General features: G+C 36.2%; 1 protein-coding gene across 1 annotated transcript in view; it reads right to left on the reverse strand.

Annotated features, from left to right (window-relative positions):
* LOC150083372 (mitochondrial outer membrane protein SLC25A46-like) overlaps positions 1–26,546 on the reverse strand; it is a 234,928-nt gene that overhangs the window by 176,623 nt on the left and 31,759 nt on the right. Inside the window, exon 3 of the mRNA XM_090378488.1 lies at positions 11,871–11,928. Within this exon, the coding sequence (XP_090234614.1) occupies positions 11,871–11,928 (58 nt within the window). The remainder of the gene's footprint in view (positions 1–11,870; positions 11,929–26,546) is intronic.

Raw genomic sequence — 26,546 nt, forward strand, 5'->3', positions numbered from 1 at the left:
TGGGTTTTAAAATTAAGTTATGGGCTGTAGAAAAATTTTAAGAAAGGAAAGTGCACCTTCCATGGTTGCCTAATTAAATTAAATTAAGAGAAAAAAAGGAAATATATAAGCTAATAATCGCGCACGAGCGACTTTCGAGTTTCCTCGTCTTCAGTTAGCTATAGTGGAGGGGGGGGAAAAGAGCGCGCTTGTCTTATATATGGGTTGGGTTCCCGAACCTCTTCCGCACGCCTATCATTTCATTCCACATTTTCCCCAATGCATTCAGATCTGCACGATAGGAAACTCCATTTCACAAAACTATTAGTAAAATACTTTTCCGACAAACTCCACATCACATTCTTAAAGAAATGTCTTATATATGACATAATCCCCAATTTCGCTCGTATCTGCACCAAAAACACTGTTAAAAATACCAAGTTTCACGTGCACTGAATGCATTTCGGGAACCCAACCCATATATAAGACAAGCGCGCTCTTTTCCCCCCTCCACTATAGCTAACTGAAGACGAGGAAACTCGAAAGTCGCTCGTGCGCGATTATTAGCTTATATATTTCCCTTTTTTTCTCTTAATTTAATTAATTAGGCAACCATGGAAGGTGCACTTTCCTTTCTTAAAAATTTTTCTACAGCCATAACTTAATTTTAAAACCCATAATCCCTGTAAAGTATTAGAATCCTATAACCACTATGTATGTGATAAAACCCTCCACCAGCTAAGCGGATTACTATGAGGTGAGGGCTGAAAATTAAGCTAAGCTATACATACGATCTAATAATTTGTTTTGTTATTTTTCACATCAGAAGCATGCCATTAACAAGAGCTGCTCATTCAAGTGGCATGTGTGCCATTGGTTAGACACCCTTATATTAGCATATCTCACAGTTTCTGTGGTATTAATGTAGCATTCAGGTATGTAAGACTAATTTAAACTTTAAATGAAATTATACTACAGGAGCAAAGCATGTGTCTCAAAGCAGTGAGGTTTCTTTAGCTTGGGGAGAAGGGGTCTATCAAAAGTGGTTTTCCTATGAATTAGACCTTGTTGCATGCACTGTGTGGGGGCGGGCATTGTATGTAGGCCTGACTGTAGCTGGACATAATGTCATAGGAGGTGTGTTGGGGGGGGCATTGTATGTAGGCCTGACTGTAGCTGGACATAATGTCATAGGAGGTGTGTTGGGGGGGGCATTGTATGTAGGCCTGACTGTAGCTGGACAATGTCACAGGAGATGCCTGAGTGTGCTAAATGCAGAGAGAGAGTGAGTGAGATTTAATTCCTTCATTGCCAATGAAGGAATTAAATCAGGAGATTCATCAAATACTCAGCTGCCCACAGTAAACATTAACATTAGTACCTGCCCTCATACAACTAGTTGCATATTGGGATCACCACAAGCAGGATGCACTGGTGCCATAGGAGGAAGTTATTCCTGGTGACTCTATTATCAGGAAAATGAATATTTTGTGCAAAAGGAATACATGGAAAGGACTAGGGCAAAAGTTGGTGATACTGTAGAAAAATTATCTTTTAAGGACACAAAAGATGATATTCTCATAGAGGTACTAATGATGCTAAACACAAGAAATCTGAGACTACTTAACAAGTACAGTCAGTCCTCGTATAGCACGATAGTTGTGTTCCTAGAAACCCTCGTGCAATGCAAAATCGTGCAATATAAACAACAGGCCCTATGGGAAAAATAGGGTTAGGTGCCGACCACCCAAGACTGAACACACATTTATAACCAAATCATTACCAAACAATAAATAATTGTAATAAAATACGTATTTTATTACGACTATTACATAATAAAATATTGCTAATGCTTTTGCTTCTATCGTAAGCAAACTTGTTCTTTGTTTGATTTTCTAACCAAACAGATGACAGCCATTCCATCTCTTCAAATTCTTGTGTCTTGATCTAATGAATTTTATTACACTTTGAGTTGTTCCTGCTATGAAAGTTTTTATTTTCTCTGCATTCTTTCTAATTCTCAATGTTGCGTCATTTAGGCCTGTAGCACATGCAATATCACATATTCTTTCATTACACTCAAAGTGTTTCACAATTTCATATTTTTTCTATAACAGAGGCGGACTGGCCATAAGTCTTACCAGGGAAACTCTGGTGGATCGAAGGCTAGAAGTGTGATTTTGGCCATAAACGCTAGTATGAGGCCGCTACAAATTTTCCTGGGTAAGAATTTTTGACCCAGTCTGCCTCTGTCTATCGATATTGCTTTCCTTTGTCTCTCTGAACCTGTGGTGTCTTCACCAGGATGCTTCCTTTTAAGTATTTTACTCATTTTTAGGGAATAAAGCACAATTACAAAATGAGGAGGCATGCCTGATGATACACATAAACAAAGTTGCGCACTTGTAGCAACTGAATAAACAATACAATAGTGTGTCTCTGCCATAAAGGCAGCGACACAATTAACACCTTGCTAGCTCACATTTCGCTAAAGCACATTTCTGGGGGTTACTACCATGAAACAATAAAAATAATTTCCAGTTGCACTTCTGCTAGTAGAATCTGTTATAAACTGGTAGCAAAGTCGATCTAATTGCATTTGCGATAATACCGATAGCTGCAATTGTGTGGGTTTTCACGTTATTATGGTGAAATGTGTATCTACTTCACTGATATAAAAAATATAAATACATTTTCAGAATCTTCTCTCCATTGCTATCGTGTTGCGTTCGGTTGAGTAATTCCGTGTTCAACTGCCATTTCTTGTAAACACAAAGGCGAATCGTGCGTAAGCAAATTCGGTTCGTGTTATATATGATATCGTTCCCCTATTTATAAAATCGTGTATGATCGAATTCGTGTGGTGTAAACACGTGTTATACGAGGACTGACTGTATGAGACAATGCTGAGAAAAAGTTATGAGTTAGGGGTGAATTTTGCAAACACATGATAGGATGGAGTTTTGATAACAGCCATGTCAATCATTTGGACCTGGAGAGACTGTGCAAGGCTCATAGGGTAGAATTTTTTTCTTGTATGGCCAGTGCTTGTGAATAGTCTCTTCTGTTAACAAGCACTGGCCTGTGCTTGTTAACAGAAGAGATTGTTTTCATAGAGATGGCATTCACCTGCTTATACACTATTGCTGCAGTACATTAAATCAATTTTATGGGTTTTTAAGTAATGATTAGGTCATGAAATGCCAACATTGTAGATATAATAGAAACATGGTGTCATTCTGATATTGTGGAGGTAGAATTCAAATGTGGTGATTATAATGTGTAGAGAAGGACATACATAACAGGAGGGGAAGCAGGTGGAGGAATCATGTTTCTGGTTAAGAAGTACAATCAGTAGACACAGGTTAGAATAATGTTAAGTCAGTCAGGCGTGACAAAAACTGGGAAAACAAAGATGAAAAGCAGGAGTATATTCAAAAACATTCACAGAGGTAATCATAAAGGACATTAAGCAATTTATGCCAACTAAATGATAGTGTTCAAAATTTAGATCAAAATGAGCATCAGATGGATTAACAAGCTAAGCGGTAGAGAAGAAAAATGTATAGTATAATTACAAATTTTCAGGAGACAGTGTTAAATAAGTGTAAACTAGACCATAATCAAGTTACTCAAGAGATTAGGCAGGATAAGACAAATTATAAGTGTTTGGCTAAGGATGAAAAGAAAATTAGCAAAGAATTTTTTGGGTATATTAACATACTCAACGTATCCCTTTCCTTATAATTTATTTTTAATAATATAAGAGCAGAAGGAAAGGGCTGAATCATATAGGTCCACTGGATAAGAATATCAAACTATTAATGAACTCTGCTAAACTGAATAATACTGATACTGAGTCGATTATAATACTGAATGGGAGTATAATGATTAATACTACTGATTTATAACACTAATACTGAGTGGGGGTATAATGATTTTATGATAATGGAAAGGAAGATGGAAGAAAAACTACTGTAGCTGAAAGTGAACAAAGGACCTTGAGGTGAAAGAATCTACAAAAGAGATAGTAAAATCTTTAACCATAATAATGAGAGCATCCTTAGATGCAGGAGTCCGTAGAGATTAGAGATGTGCAAATGTATCTCTGATTGGGAAGGGTGGCTCAAAAGTGAAGCAGGTAACCAGAGATCAGTAAGTTAGACCTCTGTGCCAGGAAAAATTGAGAGGATCAACAACAGTTAAAGTAATACAAGATTTCCTTGACAGGATTGGAGCAATAATGCAATTATAGCATGGATTTGTTAACCCAGTAGAGGTGGCACTCCCATTTGAGGCAAAAACTTTTAAGTTTAAAAAATATTACAATTTTTAAAACAGTGTTTTACACCTTTTATTTTCAAAAAAACAAAAAATATTAATTTTGCGAAAAATTGCAAAAAAATGTAGCAACATAAAATAGAAACATCAGTCTCTCAGTCTCTTCCATTTTCCAATTTAAAACCCGATTAAGTGCATGAAATTTTAAACTGCAGATGCCATATATTTTGGCTTAATGTGCATATAAGTATTATTAAAAAAATAAAACAAGAGCATATTGTATATTCAATACTATTAGTTACTGCCGTTTTATTTCAAATTTGGCACCACTCACAACACACAAAATGTGAAACTATTTACATTGCTTCCTGCAGTGTAGTGGCCATTTTGAGAGAATATCAGGTTTCATGTTACTGTTCTTATGTGACAACAACAATAATAAATCTAAAAAAAAATGTGGAAGAAGGTATTTGTATTGACAATGACCTCTCCCCACATTTAGTAGGGATTGTTTGTTTGTTTGTTTGGTTGAGTTTTATTGGCACATCAGCAACTATGGCTATAATGCGCCAAAACCTTGTCATAAAAAGTAAAAAATTTTCAGTGACCTACTGAATTAGGTCACTACATCAGGTTATAAAAACAAGTATAAACTGTAACAGACAAATATCAGTAAACAAGTAACAATAGAAAATCTTAAAACAATAAGATTTTTTAAATATGATTAAAAAGGTTTACTGATTTTAGGAAATTAAAAATAGCAGACACATGGTCATTGTCGGATAAAATCTGACTGAGTGTATACGGCTCAGTCAGATGGTTAAAAGCGGTAAAACGAGCATTTCTAAAACTGGTACAGTCAACTAAAATGTGTCTGATTGTTAAAATTGTGCCACAGGACACATTTAGTAGGGAGAGGTCATTGTCAATGAGCACATGCTCTATGACTAGTCCCCTTCCACTGACATTAGCACTACCCCACAGGGTAGTGTGTGTCTACAGAGCTGACCCCAAAATTTTTGGGGGTCCTGTTCAAGAATTAATTGCGGGGCCCTAGGGTCCTAACTGACTCAGCATTACTCTAACCTTGTAACTGAAGTAAAGTTGTACTTCTTAACCAGAAACATAATTCCTCACCAGCTTCCCCTCCTGTTATGTATGTCCTTTCTCTACACATTATAGTCACCATATCTGAATTCTGCATCCACAATATCAGAATGACACCATGTTTCTATTATACCTAGAATGTTGGCATTTCATGACCTAATCATTATTTAAAAACCCATCAAATTTATTTACTGTACTACTAGCAAATATGAGGTGTTTTTGTAATAGTGATTTTTTTTAATTTTTCAAATTTTACGGCAACTAAGAAATAATTAAATGGCTGAAGCTCCAAATATTTTTATGAGAAAAGCTTCTTTGAATTTACTTCTGTTGTATTGCCTATCTCAGCCATCAACAGAAAATGGGAAGGCTTAGCCATCAACATAAAATGGGGAGGCATAGCCATCAACATAAAACAGGGAGTTGTGTTCAACCTGCAATCTGAAAATAGAAAAACAGGGAGTCTCAGCCATCAACAGAAAACAGGGAGTTGTGTTCAACCTGCAACCTGAAAATAGAAGAAGAAATGAGAAACCAGGAAAAGAAAATAGGCCACTTGTCCAGAGGAGTAACCCACATGCAATCCCTTCCAGACCACCAGAACCAGCCTGCAAGTGAACCCTGATGTTCAGAGTAGGAGAGCAAAGGTCACCTCATGAGTTTACTACACAGGAACCCCGGATTGAAGATAAAAATCCTGGCACAATTCTATTGGCTACTGGAATTAATCCTACACCTGTAAATTAACTGCTGGCAGGCCTCTTGCTGGCATGCACACAAGTTTCTGGGAGCATTGGCAAGAGGAATCTGTCAGCAGGTAAGAATTTAATCTCTTTGTATTTACTTAATTTAATATCTGGTTCTATTGTAACAATAATCCAAACTTAGAATTGTTTATTTGCAAATCGTAATTGTAATTTTAACATTGCTAATTGTATTCAAATTTGTAACTCTATTTTTGTTCCCCCAACAATACAGTCTGATATGACGGGTATCGGTAAGATACCTAAAACGTTACCTTAACATACAGTAGTTTAGGCAAAAGCTTAATAAACTATACCAGGGGTGGGGAACCTGCAGTCTTTTGTCCATTTCTCTCAAATGCAAATTCTGCCCTTTATTTCATGACATAACACAAACAAAATATTTTTAAGGTAAATTTCATATATATCGTTATTCTCCTTATATAAATTAGTGTACATTTATGCCATACATTATCAAAAGAAACATAAAAGGCATAAAAATATTTGATAGATCGATAGAGGACAAAACAAAGTGAAGAGGTAAAATTATTTATATCGATAACTGTGTAGTTAGTGAAAGGCCTGTCAGTGACAACTCATTAATTGGTGAACCGGCAACAACCCAGTGATTCACGTCACAGGCCTGAGAGCTCTAAAGTAAAGTGTTTATTCTAATTCACTAATCTTTATAGAATATTATTGTTTCCCATATAGATGATATGGCATCACTTCCACTTGAAATTCATTTGGCAACATTACCTTTCTTATTAGTGATGACTCATCTCACTGACTGCTGTCAGTATCAGTTAATGTTCCAGTCATTCTCCCCAGTGCCATTGGTTTCCAGTGCTTGTTTCCTTTAAAATTGAATCTTCAATCAATTTGCAAATTTCATTTTTAATTTTTAATGGTTACCTGATTATGTCAGGAAATAAGAAAAGAGCATTAAAGAAGGAAAAGAGAGTATTCAATGAAGAATATGAATTGCAGTATTGCATTGTTGCAGTGAATGATAAAATTGTGTTTGCTCTGTGATGCCATATTGGCAACAGTGAAGAAATATAATGCATATCAGCATTATGCAACTCATAAGGACAACAAATATGCTAAACTAGAAGCAGAACCTCGAAAGTCTGCATTTAAGAAAATGAATTTGAAATGCAGCAGCAAGTATTCAAAACTACGTCAGGACAAGGGATGACATCACCAAAGCAACACAAAGTAGCATACATACTTGGAAGAAGAGGTAAGCCATTTAGCGATGCAGAAATTATAAAATAATGCATTATTGAAGTTGTGGGATATTTAGATTCAGCTAAGGTGAAGAAGTGCAAACAAATACCTCTTTCAAGGAGGCCCATAACTGATCAGCAACATGAATTAGCCAGTAATATAACAGAGCAACTTCATGCAATATGCCAAAGCAAAGCCATTTATTATTCGATCACCTTGGATGAATCCACTGACATTACTGACTCAGCACAGGTGTTATTTTTTATTCATGTTATAATTGTGGATTTTCATTCTCATGATGGGTTACTGACTTTGGGTATCCTTACTGCCAGGACATATGTAATTGACATCTTCACCATCTTCAAAAAAAAAAAAAAAATGCTGTGAAGCATAACTGAATTTATGTAATTTAGTAAGTGTATGCACAGATGGCACACCTTCCGTGAGAGGAAAACATGGAAGGATTGAGAGGAAAACATGGAAGACATGTTGCGTTACTACAGAAAGAATTGCCAGATCCAGATACTTTGATTTCATTTCACTGTATTCTTCATTCAGAAGAATCAGTGAGCCAAATATACCGTTTTAAGTGACACATTAAATAAAGTTATAGGTATTGTAAACTATTTGTGCAAATACATCATGACATCGCCAATTTCGCAACATGCTTCAGCTTAATGATGAAACATTCAGCATGGATCTGCCATATCATTCTAAAGTGCACTGGTTGTCCCAAGGACAAATACTTGCCAAACTTTTATCTTTACAAAAACAAATCACAAGCGTTTTTTTGAGGAACTGAATCAACAGCATGAATTGTCAAAAGTCGAATTCTGCAGAGATATTGCATTTTTGTGTGATATGATGTCAAAGCAAAATGATCTGAATATTTTTTGCAAGGTAAAACCAAATCTAAATATGATGTGGCTTAAAATACAGGCATTTCGGAAAAAGCTGACCTTTTTCAAAACCTTGCTTAACCAATTGGAACTTTCAGCTGAACACTTTCTTGAACTGGCAAAAGTAATTAATGAACAGGATACAAACAAATCATTAAGGAAATGAGACATGAAAGAATACACGGGCTGTTCTAGACTCCCTGATTGAAGAATGCGATGAAAGGTTTGATGATTTTGAGAAACACACTGAAACCATACCTGATTGTCTCCAAAGCACCTGATGACTTACAGCTGGAATTAACTGAGCTCTCAGAAGATAATATTCTGAAGTGTCTATTTGACGAGAAGGATCCTCTTTAAATATGGAACAATGCTGTTGATTACCCGTGTCTATGTCAACATGCTCATCGAATTATCTTGTTTTGGCACAACCTCCTGTTGTGAATCAACATTTTCATATATGACACAAATTAAAACAAGCTTGAGATCTCAGATGACGGATATTCACTTGGAGGACCAATTAAAACTATGCTCAAAGATGTTGGAACCAAATATCAGACTACTATCTGGCATTAAGCAATCGCAAAAAAGTCATTAAATGGTTTGTTATCTAAACTCGTTCAAATTAGTTTTGTTATCATCTTTGCTAAACAAATAAATGTTTTCGCTAATTTGTTTGTTTAAATTCTTCATACAATAACAGACTGTAATTAAAATTGTAAATATGCCTACAAAAATTTTTTTTTTTCTTTTTTTGTATATACAGTGAAACTTCCCTTTAACGGACAGGCATGGGGAACGAAAATGTGTCCGTTAGAGAGAAGTGTCCGCTAACAAGAAGTCTGAGGGAAAAAAAAAAAAAGAAAGAAAGAAAAATCGTTAAACGTTTAACGTAAAATTAAATTAAAATATATACAGATTTTGAACAATATTTTTGTAAATAATATACAATTACATACACAAGAGATAAAGAAAAATCGTTAAATGCTTAATGTAAAATTAAATTAAATTATATACAGATTTTGCACAATATTTTTGTAAATAATATACATACAATTGTGCTATGCATATTATGACTTTATCTTAAGAAAAATACATACAGTAATCACTTATTTTCTTCTGCATCTTCTTCCGGCTGATAATTTTGTTTTTAACATTTGTTTGGAGTGAAGAAACCATCGAAAGTCCTTCGGTATCTTCTTCAGCGGCAAAAAACATTTTTAAACGATTGATTTGTATCAGCGCTTCTTCTATTTTCATTGGTGGTTCGTCGTTAATATGTTCTTCGACAGAATGACCTCATTCCATTTCTTCATCCTCATGAGGAACTTCTTGAAAAATATCGATGATAATGTCGTTGATATCTAGAGCACCATCTTCTGTAGTGAGGTTCGAGTCTATATCTTTGTAGCCAGGGTCACTTGTAGCGGAAGTATCGTACATTATCAATAGATGTTGAAGTTGTTGTTCTTCTTTTGTGCTCCACATTGCTGTTCACAACTTCAATTTTTGTGTTTGAGAAGCCAGACTTTACAAAACAGTTCACGACAGTTTGTTTTCTAATTGCGTTTACTGAAGAGGAAATCCATTGAATCGCATCTAGGATGCTGATTTTCTTTGCAAGGTCACTCGCACATGTTACATCATTCATGTTTGCAAGAGATGTCTTAAAACACGTTTTCTGTAGTGAAGTTTAAAATTTTTTATTATCCCTTGATCCAAGGGCTGACACTCTGCAGATGTGTTTGGCGGCAGAAAAACGATTTGAATGTTCGATAATTCAATGTGCGGGTGAGATGCAGCATTATCCATGAATGAAAAGAATAATTTTTCTGTTTTGACGAATCGTGTTTTGGTTAAAGTGACTTATCCATTCACTCATGATATCTCGTGTCATCCACGTTTTTTTTATTAGACTTCCAGTCAACATCCAAAAGATTCAACTTTATGCCCTTGAAACAACGAGGATTTTGTGGGTTTCCTATAACAAGAGGTTGCTCAAAGTCTCCCAGCATATTTGTACACAATAGTACAGTCAAGCGTTCCTTAGAAATTTTTCCACCTTGGCACTTTTCGTTTTTTAGACTCATTGTTTTTTCAGGAAGAGATTTAAAAAACCAACCCTGTTTCGTCACAGTTGTAAATATCCTTAGCTTCAAAATCACGACATAAATCTTCCAATTTGACGGTCCACTCTGTTACAACCCCAGAATCAACAGATCCACCTTCACCACTTACGGTTTTCCAAGAAATTTTATGCCAAGTTTTGAACTTGTCTAGCCATCCCACAGAAGCTTTGAACTCATTTACTCCCATAGATTTCGCAACCTCCAAAGCCTTTTCCCTAATAATAGGCCCATTAATGGGAATTTTTTTAGCACGTGCGCGACAAATTTGAAGTCCAACAGTTTTCGGGAATGATTTTTGAACGTGATCATTTCTGTGTTGCCAAAATTGTTTGAGCAGTTCATTTTTTTTCTTTAGGATGTCGCTTACCTGCGTCTTCCCGATTTGAATTTTGCAGCGAGATTGCGAATACTATTTTTTTGCCGATCATACACATTAATGAGTTCGACTTTATCTTTTAAAGTTAAATGTTTACGAGAAGACATTGTGCACTTCACACGACACTGAAAACTGAAACTGAAAAGACGAAAGGCCGACCATATTCTCCCCACCTGCACACACCGAATTCATCAGAAGTTTTACACGTGCCTTAAAATTCTTGAAAAAGGGTTTAGAACCGCGACGTAAACCTTGATAAAATTCAGAGAATTGGAAATAGAAAATAAACACACGATTGAGGCAATACGTGGAAGAAAAGTTCCTAGAAAAAGGGAAGCGAGCTCGCCCATTATGGGGAGATCAAATTAAGTGCTAATCTAAACGAAACAGTGCAGATTGGCTGTCCGCGTCCGTTACAGAGAATGTTCGCTAGACAGAAGCTGAAAACACGTTAAAACCAATGGAGGTGAGTTGGGGAATTTGAAAATGTCCGTTGTAGAGAGATGTCCGTTAACGAGAGGTGTCCGTTAGGAGAAGTTTCACTATATTTAATTCTCAGCATGCAGCTTAATAGTATCTTGGTTAAATAAAATTTGGCCTTCCAATGTAAAAAGGTTCCCCACCCTTGAACTATACTATTAATTTCAAATGTTATAAGAGTAGTATTATATTTAGTAATAATCTTAATGGAAAACAACCATGTAACATTCTTCCCTAACTATATGTTAATAATATGTTAACTGACTATGTTAATAATACGTTAACAATGTTAATACGTTAAAAATTTGGCATCAACCTGACTTTTTTTTTTTTTTTTATCGAGTAAGGCACAAACATCTGAAACATACTTCTATTCACATTTAGATATATACTAACTTTTATTGGGAAAAAAATGAGCCTGAAAAATAGCAAAATACTTTAAGAGAAGTATTATTTATTGCCAGTGTACAGAAAACCTGAGAGGTCAGACTTTATACCATGGACTTATTTTTTTATTTATTTATTATTTTTTTTTTTTCCCCAACAGGCAATCCACAGTTATCTACAAAAGAGCAAAAATCTCCAATTAAATAACCTTATGTCTAAAAATAACTTCACTAATAAAGGAAAAAAGGACACTTACTTGACACTGTCTTCTCAGTACTAAGCATGGATGAGCAATTAAATTTTCTGTAAGTAAACTAAAACAAAATATCTCTGAAAAATTGCATAATAAAATTAACTGAACAAAATGTCTGTAAATTTAAAAAAAATTATTACAATAATGAAACCTTACTAAAGAGTAAGGTTTAATTTTTTATCTATTGCTTCACTCTTTAAATAAATTTTTCCCTAATTAACCAATATATTTTATGTTATTCTATGGTGCAGAATTAAGCTATTTCAAGCAGTCTCAAACAAACACAGCAATATTAATTTTGGTATCAGATATTTAGGTTTCAGTAAGGCTTTTGATACTGTTCCACACGAATGGGTGTTATAAATTTGTGCAGTGCTGCAAGTTATTTCCATGGATAAAAGGACAAATTAATGTTAAAAGACAGACAGTGGTCATTAGCAATCATTACCCTTCATGGACTAGTATTATGAATTGGGTCCTATTTATATGATGCCCTTCACTGTTTGTAATAATTTATTAACAGGACTGATGTAGGCATATCAAGTTTAATGTCCAAGTTTGCTAATAATATAAAGGTGGGCAGGATGGTTAATGACAGTAATAGGGTTATACTACTTCAAGAAAATCTGAATAAATTAGGCAGAAGGTCTGAAAAATAAAATGAAGTTTAACATTGATAAATACATGGTTCTATATTTGAATAACAGTAATCCCAGTATAATACACCATTCTGGTAGCAGTAGCCCTAGAGCAAGAAAACATCTGGGTGGCAAGTAATCCCAGAATAACATGCCATTTGGGTAGTACCGAACTGTAGGATCATCTAGACAAGACTGCAGCAATAATTCAGACACAGCATGGGTTTGTTAAGGGAAAGTCTTGTCTGACAAATTTGATAGGATATTATGATGCGGTTACAAAGGAACTGGATGCAAAAAATAATTTTGATATCATATATTTGGATTTCAGGAAAGCTTTTGACACTGTTGCGCATGGAAGACTATTGTACAAATTGGAGCAGAATGGTATTAAGGGTAAGTTGCTACAATGGATAAAAGGATGGTTAAGTGGGAGAAGACAGAGGGTGGTAATCAATGGGTGCTGCTCTTCTTGGACTAATGTTATTAGTGGAGTCCCACAGGGTTCGGTGTTAGGTCCACTGTTGTTTTGTATATTTATCAATGATATTGATGAAGGTATATCAGGCTTAATGTCGAAGTTTGCAGATGATACAAAGGTTGGCAGGGTTGTTAATGACAGTAATGGCAGTGTGCTACTGCAACAGGATCTAGATAATTTGGGCAGATGGTCTAAGAAGTGGCAACTGAAGTTTAACCTTGACAAATGCAAAGTACTGCATATGGGTAGAAGTAACCCCCCCCCCGAGAAACGTACCAACTGTGTGGTACTACACTTAAGGTGGTAGAAAATGAAAAAGACCTGGGAGTAATTGTGCAGGCAGATATGAAGTTTTCTGAGCAATGCAGACAGGCTGCCAGGGCAGGTCATGGGGTTTTGTCAATGATATATAGGAATTTTGCTAGCAGGGAAAAGGAGGTGATTATCCCTCTGTATAAGGCAATGGTCAGGCCACGCCTTGAGTACTGCGTAGAGGTCTGGAGGCCTCATTTTAGGAAGGATGTAGATTTACTTGAGCGTGTGCAGAGAAGGGCAACAAGATTGGTGAGGGGAATGAAGGGATCCTCTTACCAAGAGAGGCTTAAGTTCTGCAAATTGCAGTGACTGGAGACTAGGCACCTGCACGGTGATCTGATTGAGGTATATAAGGCCTTGAATGGGTTGAGCACGCTGAATTCTGATGGGATCCTTCCACTTGTTCAGATTACGAACCTAAGGGGGCATAAATTCAAATTAAGAAAAGACAGATGTAGAATAGATGTGCGGAAATTTGCCTTTAGCCAGCGGGTGGTTAATTGCCGGAACAAACTTCCATCTGTCGTTGTGGAAGTTGATAGGTTGAATAAATTTAAGGAGGAACTGAACAGGCATTTGGAGAGAATGGTGTGAATTTTTTTTTTTTTTTTTTTGTTGGCTGATGCTGCATAAGCTCATACATTTGCTTTCTTGCATCACATGCCACTACTACTACTACTACATATGGGTTTGAAAGACTCATTTTAGGAAGGATGTAGATCTGCTGTCAGGATTAGTCAGGATGTAAGAGTACCTTACATCCTGACTAATCTCTCTTACCAAAAAAAGACAAGCTCCATAAATTGCAGCATCTGGAAACTAGGCATCTAAAAGATCTCATTGAAATGTTTAATGGATTAAGCATATGCTGATGGAAAAGGATGGTTGCAGGATAAATGTATGAAAATTTTCTTCAGCCAGAGAGTAATTAACTGTTGGAATAAACTTCCACCTGAAAGTTTATTCCAACAGTTAATTACTTTGTGGCTAAGAATTTTTACCAGTAAACAAGGTTACCACATTCCGACCTACTACACAGTGTTTACCTTAAAAATACATTCGGACCTGTCTTTAACAAACTTCCATACAGCGAAATTTTCTATGTAGCGAACTTTTTTGATTTCCCCTTGGTCATTACATTGAAAATAGTTTCCGTATAATGAAGAATATTTCCATATAACGAACTGATTTTGAGAGACCTGGGTACGCATTGTTTGCACCTCTGGCCTTTAGGCAATAAAGCTGATGCTGTAGAAAGCACGAATTAAGAGCTAAAAGGATTAAGCATTAATCCATTTAACGTTTAATAACTAAAGGCTTTAATTCAACGAATTAAGAGCTAAAACATTTTACAATTTAATAGTGCCTATAAAACCCTGCAGGAGGAAACTGGCCAACCACAGCATGGGATAGAAAAAGATGGAAGTTTTAGAGAGGCTTTTGCCCAGCAGTGGGCCAACAATGGCTAAAAAGTAAAACCTATACAACTTAACACGAGGGGGGGGGGTCACATCTTGTGAGTATGGGCTTCGCACACCCAGTGTCCTGAGCTGGATATCATCATTCTTCTCTTTCTTAGTGATTCCCGTCTACTTCTGACTCTCTCTCTCTCTCTCTCTCTCTCTCTCTCTCTCTCTCTCTCTCTCTCAAGGATACAATTAAAACGATGCCCCCTATGCTAAATACGTAGCTCAAGTTTATGGGTTAACTATGATGTATTTACACCGATACTATATAGTTAATTATCAAAACCCATAAGGATTATGCCTTGTGCATTTCGTTTTCAAAATACATGGTAAGAATATAACTAGATACTTGACATAACGTGGTCTTGACAATGCCCCCCTGCATACACACTGCTCTGACTCCCTCCAGTCACTATCTGGCAGAGTAGAGGTAGCAAGATTATACACTAGCTGATCTGGAAGCCTCCCAGAGAGTTACTAATAGGTTCGGTTCAGTGTACTAACTAGTGGCAGGCCTGCGAACACCGTTTTAGAGCTGTACCCTCGAAATGTAAGGAAGATTGGATCTCGCCATGATGTTCATCATAACCTCAAAAGTCATCAGCCATACTGCATGATGGAAGAGATGAGGAAGGGTTGACTGGAACTTGGCTCTGGAGACTAAGCATAGGTTCCACCACTTCAAGTCTCCAATAAGCAAAGTGGTGGTATTTCACCGGCTGATGAAAGTCATCTATCACCTAGTACTGCCTGGTAACACAGAGGGGTTGCATTCCTCCATGTGGTGTGGGTGCAACACCTCGACCTCTGTTTACGTTGGTTCACACCTGGGTGGTCACCACCGTGTGCTTGTGCATGGAGGTTATACCCAGGGTTATTAACAGTCTCACCATCGTGAAGGTGCAAGCAGAGGATCTGACTGTCACAGAATGTCCGGACTTTGCCAAAATTGGGTCCACTTGACTTGAGTGTCATCTGAATATCAGTTTCATCAGCGTTTTAGATTCCCAGGTAGCAAGTACAGCTTGTCTGGCATAACTGAGAGAATGTCTGTGACAACCTCAAGGACCATTATCTTGGAAATTCATCTGAATCGAAGAAATGAGTCACCCACACTTTCACTAAATTTCACCTGTCTCTGTTTACATGGTAGCTACAAGTGGTCCCTAATTTCAGCTTTGTTTTAACTGTTGTGCAAGTAACCTTACACTGTCTAAGAGGAAATCTTTGAGTGTAGTGTAAAAAAAGTGGAAGTGTTAATGGTGTACATCGCAGCGTTAAAAAAAAAAGAAATAGCTTTAAAATTTGATGCCGCTGCCAGTAGTGTGTCAACCATTCTGAAAAAATCCTGTTTCAATTCTCAAACTGTTTGAGGACACAGGACCCAGTTAAAAGCATGCAAAATTAGGCCTTTGGGAAGATGCAGATGAAGCAGTTTTTAAGTGGATGAAATTGATTTGAGACAAAACATGCTAATATCAGGGTTATTAATAAAAGAAAAGGCTATGGAGTACACATCTTTTCTGGGGCACAAACCATTCCAAACCAGTTCTGGTTGGCTGGACAAATTTAAAGAGCATCATGGCTTACTTGAAAAAGTTATTTCTGATGAAAGGGCAGTTGCAATCAAAGAAGACTATACCCATTGGAAAGAAACAGTTTTGAAAAAAATTATGGAGGACTACGAGTCCAAAGACATTCAAACATTGATGAAATATATCTGTTTTTTAAATGTTTGCCAAACAAGACACTGACTTTTAAAGGTGATAAATGTTTAGGTGGTAAAAATAGTAAAAAGAGAATTACACTCTTGGTTGCAAATATGGCTGGTAATGAAAAACTGAAGCGTTTGGTAATAAGCAAAAGTAAAAAACCCCAATGTTTCAAAGGACTAAAGTCATTAGAGTTGAACGACAAGTGAAATTTTTGAGCAGTGGATTTTAAGTTTCGATAGAAAGGTGACAAAAGAAAACAGAAAAATCACATTGATTGTCGACTACTGCCCTGCCCACCTTCACTCGGTAATTTCGAAACAAGTGTGAAGCTTGTTTCTTCCTTCTGAATAATTCGTCTTAACTGTAACACCAATGGACCAAGACATTATCAAGAATTTGAAAATGCACTACCGAAGGCACATACTGAAAAAAAATTATACTGTGAATAGAAACCAACCAACCTATAGATTCTGTTATAGATTTGGGGATGTGCATATCAGAGTTCGCAAAAGTGTGGAGTCGATATGTGACAGAAACAATGATTGGGAATTTTTCACAAAAGCAGGTTTTGCTGAAATGCTAATTAACAGAGATGAGAGGGATGAACTACTAGAAGACATTGAGCAACCTTGGGAAGAGTTCCAAGTGAGGTTTGATCAGTGGAGAAATTGTTCTTGACAAATTTTTAAGAGTTCGTAATGATGTCATAGTAGCTGAATATCCGAGTGACTCCAACATTTTGGAGCATATTTAAAGAACTAGTGACAATATCAATGATGAGTTGGATGAAAATGAGGAAAATATTAAACCTCCCAAATAAATGTTGGCAGCATTTGAAACTTTGCATAGAGGCCTTCAGTGGGAAGAAAATGTAACAGAAAATATATCTGAGTGTTTAAAAGTTTAAACAAATGCGAATATTTTTATGAATGGTGTACAGTAGAATCCAGTGTACAACAAAAAACAATCAAATATTTTATGACATAATTCTTAAAAGTGTACTAATAAATTGTGGGCATCATGTAGTCATTTCTTAATATGTATGTATTAATAAATTCTTTTAAAATGTTAGAAAATTTATTCATTCCCACTTCTTTCCCATTTTTTACTGAATTACAGTATTTTTCACTTCTGAATTTACAGTATTTTTCATTGTTGAAAAGGTCATATTTCTTTATAACGAAATTTCTGTGTAGCGAATTTTTTCAAGGGAACAATCAATTTCGTTATATAGAAGTCCAACTGTATATCAAATAAGATAACATTACTAGACCAAATTAAAAATAACAAAATAATTAAAGATATTAACCATAACTATGGGATGCGAGGTGAAATTGAATGGCTGTATAAAATGTCTAAATGAGAATACACAGTCCTCGTAAAAATAATTCATTAACAAAAAAACACCCCAAATTTCTGTTTTGGACTTTCTATTAGACATCAATTGATTTTGATTTCTTCAAGAAAGATACTGTTAAAGACTCTGCCCTCTTCAGAAATGTTGAATCAAAGTTGTGCTCATTGCAATGGCCTTGCAAGACTTGGCTGTCAGGAGCATTTCAAAAGTTTCACCAGACCAGAAAGAGAATATCTGAAATCAGATTTTTCATCTTTTTACTTGCTTGAATATTCTCTCATGCTCAGTATTGTTATAAAGGATTCTTAAAGGGATAATTTGTTCTTTTCAGTTTTCCAACCAAGGCCCACTGTACATCAATTCTTTCTTCTTTCATAATAGTGTCTGGTAGGTTTCACACTGAAACTGACAGAAATAATGCTGCAAAGTATATATTACTTCATTTATTTCATTAACTTAAACAACACCAAGAAGTATTGGAAAAATGCCCAGAAAAAATTTCAAATTTGAAAATTATGCACATTGCCAACTGATGAAATTTGTGCTACCTTTACATTTATAAAAACATTTTTCAGTGGGAACTTGTGCACAATATAGTTGGTATTATAACAAATAAATTATATATTTCACACAACATTCTTCAACATATCTAGGAATAATGATCTCAATACATGGATGTGAGGTACACTGGACTGAAGAGGTCTTCACATTTTCAAGCATAGCATTTAAAAGAAAAAAGCAAACTGCTATACTCATGCCAGAAGAGAGGAACAAGAGCAGACTTTCCACACAAGTAAAGATTACATTCCAAGGATTATTAGCTTGTTTGGCTATTTTAGACTTTCTCTCACTAGAGTCTGTAAATCAGAAGTTCTTTTTCTTGAATTTGACAATTAGCCTTCTTTCAAAACTTTTGAATAATGAACTGGATTTGAACTTATTGGTGCCAATCACCAGTGATCACTGCACTTTTCAATTGGTAACTTAGAAAACTGCTCATAAGAAAACTTCTCTACTTCTAACTCCTCCTTTAAATAATTTTTTTTATTATTATTATTATTTTAATAATAGTAGCCAACAGATGAAAGTTTGTTCCAACAATCAACCAACCCAGCTGAAGGAAAGTCTGTGAATCAGCAGTTCTTTCTTTCAGCTGTAATTGCAGAACTGAAGTCTTTCTTGGCAAGATCAACTTTTTATTCCCTTCACCAATCTTGTTGCCCTCCTCTGCACCCATTCTAGCAGTTCTACATCCTTCCTAAAATGGGGTATAGATCTCCATACAGTACTCAAGATGTGGCCTAACCACTACCTTGTACAATGGGATAATCACCTCTAATCCCTGCTAGCAAAGTTTCTGTATATCATTGACAAAATAACCATGTGTTGTCCCAGCGGGCTGCTTGCACTACTCAGGGAACTTCATATCAGGCTGTACAATTAACCTCGGGTCTTTTTTTAATTTTCCACTACCCTGAATGTAGTACTACACAGTCGTTACATTAATCTGGTATACTGCTACTCATATGCAGTATCTTGCATTTGTCAATATTAAACTTCAACTGCCATTTCTCAGCCCTCTGCCTAATTTTTCTAGATCTTATTGAATACATTCATTACTGTCATTAGCCAACCTTTCTATCATCTACAAATTAGACATTAAGCCTCGTATTTATATAATTTAATATAATTATATTATTACATAATTTAATTTTATATAATTTAACTCATAATTTAATAATATTTATATCATTAATAAATATAGAAAACAACAATAGGCCCAGCACTAAACACTGGGAGATTCCACTAATAACAGTAGTGCATGAAGACCAGCATCCATTAATAATGACTCTCTTGTGTTCTTCCACTAAACCACTGCTTCATCCAGAGCAGTAACTTTCCCTTAATGCTACACTTCTCTAATTTGTACAGCAATGTGTGCAACAGTACAAAAGCTTTCCTCAAATCCAAGTATATGATATCAAAATTGCTTTTTGCATTCAGTTCCTTTGTTACTGTATCACAGTATCAAATAAGATTAGTCAGATAACATTGTCCCTTAACAAATCCATGCTGTGACTGCAGTAGAATTGCATTCTTGTTTAATGGTCTTTAACCAGAGATTACTTCTTTAACCAGAGATTCCATTATTTTCCCTAAAATAGAAATTAAACTAACAGGTTTGTAATTACTCATGTTATCTTTTGTTCCCCCTAAATTTTGACCTCCCCTGACTCCAAAGATGCTCTCATAAATATAACTAAGGATTTGCTTCCTCCTTTGCTGCCTCCCTTAATATAGGAGGATAGTTCTCATCCACCTCAACACCTTTATTACATTAAGCTTCAGCAATTTCTCTGTCACTTTCCTCTCAGTTATCACAAAATCATTTAACTCCCTGTTAGATTCTGATGAACTTCTGGCATTCCCCTCCTTAAAGAACTCCTCATGCATGAATGTAGATGCAAAATACCTACTGTCAGCAACCTGAACAGAATCATCAGCAGTAAAACCATCAACATCAAGTGGACAAAAGTGATTTGGACCCTTCCATCTATTGTTAATATAAAAAAAGAAGTCTTTCCTACTTTTCTTGGCATTCTTTGCCAGAGACTTCTCGTAATCTGCTGGAGCTTGCCTAATCTCCTTTGTGACTTGATTACAAAATCCTTCTTCTCTGCCACATGTCCGATCAGTTCAGATGATATACATTTTTCTTCTCTGCCACATGTCTCATCAGTTCAGCTGATATTCATTTAGGTCTATGCCTGGAATGATATTTCTGAGTTGATATGAAAAGCCTAGTAACTTCTATATTTACTTCCCTGAAACTCCCTATTTAGAATTTGCTGTTGGCAATATCATCAGATGGTCCCACTGTATAGGTCTTGAATGGGTTGAGCACGCTGAATTCTGATGGGATCCTTCCACTTGTTCAGATTACGAACCTAAGGGGACATAAATTCAAATTAAGAAAGAACAAATGTAGAATAGATGTGCGGAAATTTGCCTTTAGCCAGCGGGCGGTTAATTGCTGGAACAAACTTCCATCTATCGTTGTGGAAGTTGATAGGTTAAATAAATTTAAGGAGGAACAGGACAGGCATTTGGAGGGAATGGTGTGATTTTTTTTGACTGATGCTGCATAAGCTTGCTTTCTTGCATCACATGCCACTACTACTACTACTACTACTACTACTACTACTATAGAATTTAAAAACTGTCTGAGACCACTGTAGTCACTATTACAAAAGCCCTTCCCTTTATCCTTGACAGTAGTTGTCTTTAAGTAAATCCCACATCAGCATACTGTGATCACTGCTGCCCAGAAGGTCATTTACAAACAGTTTCTCAATGCATGAAGAACTGATGCTGATAACCACATGAAGATTATTGCTTCTCTAACATGCTGCTGTAGAAAACAGTCATCTAATAAATCCACAAAAATTACACTAGTGTGTGAGTGACCAACTCACAAATACCAGTCGATATCTGGAAAGCTAAAATTCCCCATTATTGGCCTACTCTATTTCTCTGTAAAGTTGTTTATGCTCCTAACAATCATTAGGCCTATAAAACACTCCAACACTCATCTGTATTTAACCCTTATGTCACACAAAACTGCCAACGTTGCGCCGGTCACCCATCTTGACTGGATGCACTGTCCTAGATTTATTCTTCTTAACAAATAGCATAAGCCCATACTCCTTTCTATACACATTTGTACTGTCGTATTCAAATTCTGCATCCCTTATGTCTGAGTGACTCTCTGATATCCCCAACTCTGCATTTCATGACTTAATCAGTACTTCAAATTCATTGAATTCATTTACTATGCTCCTAGTTTAGTGTACATGAACCAGTTCTTATTTTGCATCGGCAATGGCGAGGTTTGAGAAGATGGATACTGACAGCAAACAATTCTTAAAAGTTAACAGAGGGGTGAATGATATGCTTGCTTGCTACAAAGAAATCTACAATGAAAAGAAAAAAGCCACCATCCAGTCATCCATTAATATGTTCTTTTGTACAGTTGAGCAGCCAACCCCTTCTAAATCTCCACAGCCATCAACCTCCGCAGCGGTGTACTTATCAGCTGAAGAAGTCGATTCTGGCAACGATGCTCAAGAGGTAAAACTTACTGAAGTTTTGCCTGTCTACTTTTTTTTTTGTAATTTTATCATTTTGAAATTTTTTTATTAAATTGCACGCTTTTGTAATTTTTCCTGCACATGAGATAAAAAATTTCATAAATACAATAAATAATTCTATTCACATATTCATCAACATATCTTTTTGGATTCAATCAATTCAACAAGCACAGCTGCGAGTGCTGAACAAGCACTGGGGAAATTCTGATTTACGTAACATCGGACTTACTTAACATTCCATGGATTGCCACCCTTACATAAGTCGGGGAGTTCCTGTGTGTGTGTGTGTGTTTGTGTGTGTGTGTGTGTGTGTGTGTGTGTGTGTGTGTGTGTGTGTGTGTGTGTGTGTGTTAAAAAGGCCTCAAATTTAAATACAGCCAGGCACCTATTTCATCCTTAATCCGGCCATCCCTCAAAATCCCATTCAGCATTCAGCTGATGGGATTCTGAGGGACAGCCCATTCAATCAACCCATTCAAGGCCTTATACACCTCAATCAGATCACCTCACATGTGCCTACTCTTCAGGCACTGCAATTTGCAGAACTTAAGCCTTTCTTGGTAAAAGCACCCCTTTCTTCCTCTCACTAATCTTGTTGCCCTTCTAGGCCTGACGTAGCCGAGTGGTCAAGAGTACGAGTGCAGTAGCACACGCTCTTTGAGTGGACCGGGGTTCAAGCCCGTGACTACTAAATACAATTAATATTTGTATTGATTGATTTATTATAAACTCGACTGACCTGGTGGTCGTGCTGGAGTATAAACAAGAACATATTAATTTATCTATGCCATACATTATTTTAGTAAATAATTCTGAAATGAATTTTCCTTTTTTTGAATTGTTAAAGTGAAGTAATTTTGAAAATTAAATAAAAAAAAAACAGTAATTATCATTTAAGATATCGTAAAGTACAATGAATAATCACATTCAAATGCTTCATCAGAAAGAGTTTTCAGCTTAACAAAAACTGCTTAAAGTGAAGTAATTTTGAAAATTAAATAAAAAAACAGTAATTATCATTAAAGATATCGTAAAGTACAGTCAATAATCACATTCAAATGGAATGTTCAAATGGAATCAGAAAGAGTTTTGAGCTTAATGAAAACTGCTTTGAGGAAAGAGAGAAACCATCTTTTATTAGAAAATTTAGACGCAAAACTTATGGTGAAAGAAAACTATAATATGTCCTGATCAGAATTTAAAAACTTTTTAAAATCTTTGGAAGGAGAAGAAATTTTAAAACTATAAAAATCTGAAGAAAAATATATAAAGTAAAAGTAGTTCTCCTCGCTATTTTTAAAATAACTGCAATAAATAATATTATAGTTTATATAGGACAAATACATATTAACAACAAGCATACAACAAATAAATACTATGATTGATTGAGTGATAAAAAAATGCATTTTAATTGTAATTTTATATTTTTCTTTTACTTTTTGAAGGGAAAAAATGCTATACTATACATTTCGTTTCAAGTTGTCCCACTTACCAATTTTCAAAACATTTTGTTTCAAGTTGTCCTGCTTACCAATTTTCAATTATGGCCACCCTGTGTGATAGCCTCAATTCTGCACATCATCATCAGCCATTTTCAATCCACTGCAGGATGAAGGCCTCTCCAGCAACTTTCCAGTTTCTTCTGTTTTGTGCAATGGCCATCCATTTACAACCCACAAACTCATGAATTTCATCTATCCATCTCCGTTGTTGTCTTCCAGGTTTTCTTCTAGCTCCTCTTAGGTACCATTCTGTTATTTTCTTAGTCCATCTGTCATCGTGTCTTTGAGCTATGTGTCCTGCCCAAGACCATTTTAGTTCTTTAGTTTTGATAAGAATGTCCTTTACTTGAGTTTGCTGCCTAATCCACGTGTTTCTCTTCTTTTCTAACAGTCTGATTCCCAATATAATTCGTCCCATTCTTCGCTGTGTAGTTCTCAGCTTCTCTTCCATTCTTTTGGTGAGTGCCCAAGTTTCACTTCCATAAGTCATGGTGGGAGTATACATTGGTTCATTATTTTACGTTTCAGACAAATTGGGATATTGCTCCTCGGTATGCGACTATAGTTCCTGAATGCTATCCATCCAAAATTTATTCTTCTCTTGACTTCCAGCCATTTATCATTATTATAGCTGACTTGTCCCAGATAAGTATATGACTCCATCTTTTCAATTACTGCTCCTTCAATTATTATATCCCTTTCTGTGGCATACTTGTTCATCATTATTTTTGTTTTAGCCATATTCATCTTTAGTCCAAAATCCTTACTAACTCTGCATAATAACTGATTAACATTTTCCTCTAATTCTTTGGGATTGTGGCTTACGACCACAATATCATCTGCAAATCGTAAATGGTTTAGGTACTCTCCATTCACATCGACACCTTTCTGTGACAGTCTAATCTTCTGAAAACTTCCTCAAGGGCAGCAGTAAACAACTTTGGAGATGTGTCTCCTTGTCGAACTCCTTTCTCAATTTTAAATTTATTACTGTCTTTGTCTAGTCTAATAAAGGAGGTAGCGTTCTCGTACATTTTCTTCAAAATCATAATATATGGGGTATCTATGCCTTGTCTTTCCAGTGCCCGAAACATTGCCTTATGCTGTATGGAGTCAAATGCCTTTTCATAATCCACAAATGCCAGGCATAATGGTGTTTTATATTCATTTGCTTTCTCCATTAGTTGTGATATTACGTGAAGGTGATCAATAGTTGAGAATTCTGTCCTAAAGCCAGTTGCTCTTTCGGTTGACTCATCAACCCTGCATCAATTCTGCACATACTTTTCAGCAACTTCCAGGCCAGAATTTGCCTGCATTCCTTCTGCAATGCAGCTGCCAGAGGCAGTTTAGAAGGCCATTTTGGCCATCCATAGCTTAATACAGTGCTTCAATTCACCAAAAAAGTGTTCGATAAGGATCAAGATACAAACTGACCAGTCTGATTTTTAAATCTTTATCAACAATCCATTCCAGTATAACCCTCACTATATGACATTGTGTTGTTGCACAGTACTGCCACACTGGAGGTAGTTCATAATTATCCAGAATTTTAAAGTAGGTCACAGACTTCAGTCATTACCATCAGTGGACTAAGCCTAAACCAGCTGAAACAGCATACCATCAGGTTGCCTCAAAACTTCAGAGCAGAGATTATATACACCAACAGGAAGTACTCACCAGGCAATCTCCAGAAATAAAACACTGCAGTGAAATTCAAAAATCCTTAACTCATAACTTTCTGTAAAGACTAGGAATGTGGGAGCATCACTCCAAACACCATTTCACATTGTTTATTGTAATAATGGGCTTATGTCCAGCTGTTACAACCACTAAATTCCAAGTTATGCAGGTCCATAAAAATATTTGACATACTGATGGATTTTCCTGTAGCCTCTTAGACTTATTCCATTGCTGAAGAGCAATTTTCCTTCAGACAATATATTGGGTCTTTATGGTCCACTAGATACATTCCATGAGTTTTGGAGGTCATTCAGACCTTTTTTTCATTGAGGTTCACCTAGTCTTCCACTTTTGAATAATATCTGTAACAGTGGGAGGTTCAGATAGGTTCCAGTTATATGCATAGAAAGATTACCAATGCCACAGTGGAGTCACATCTAATTCATGACCCATACTAGAATGCTGCTACAAATGCAAATTCATGAGATGTCACTATGGGTCATGGATTAGATGCGATGATATGCCATGATGAATGTGGTCGATCTGGGTGAATGGGCTTCTAAAGGGAACATTTGTGGTAGGCCTGATAACATTGAGTGGGGATGAGAAACCAAGACTGTTGGTCATAGTGCCACTGTTAGGCAGGAAAGGTACAACTAGATGGGATATGGTATTTTAGATTTTTAGTTTAATAAGGATTTGCTGTCTGTATTTTTTGTTGTCTACCACACCTTGAAGGTCCCTGTCAATCTCTTGGAGTGAAGGCAGTTTGCTTAAGCAAGACTCTATCAGGAAATGCTAGCTGGTTATGGTTGGAGCAACTTAATAGTTGTGCTGATGACCAAAAATAAGGGTGAGGAATCAAATGAGAGCAATGATCCCAGAAATCTAGTTCTGTTATTTTACCCCTTGCCACCTTAGTGTGAATAGTAGCCTTCTTTTCCCAATGTAGGATAGCAATTTTTAGCCCACATAATCAGACTCTGTGTTGGCTACAGAGCTTGGCAACCAAGCACCTCAGAGGTGACCTGATTGAGTTTATAAGGCTAGGGGTCATTAAATTCAAATTATAGGTTGAGGTTTAGATTAGATTGTGGGAAGTTTTCTTTAGCCAGTGAGTTGTTGATTGCTGGCTCAAGTTGCCCTCACAGGTAGTTGAGGTTGACAGTTTGAACAAATTCAAATGCCAACTGGATAATTACCTGTGTGAGGAAGGAAGGTTTCTTATTTGGTTTTTAGGAACATTAGCAACTAAGGCCATATTGCTCCGGGGATATGCAGTGGTCATTCCCTGACCTTTCCGCATCCTCCGTATATGGTGGTCACGGGCTCGAACCCTGGTCTAATCAAGAAGTGTTTGCTACACACTGC

The sequence above is a fragment of the Mastigoproctus giganteus genome, chromosome 7 (assembly GCF_048544385.1).
Source record: "Mastigoproctus giganteus isolate SK-2022 chromosome 7, ASM4854438v1, whole genome shotgun sequence".
In the NCBI taxonomy this organism is placed as follows: Eukaryota; Metazoa; Arthropoda; class Arachnida; order Uropygi; family Thelyphonidae; genus Mastigoproctus; species Mastigoproctus giganteus.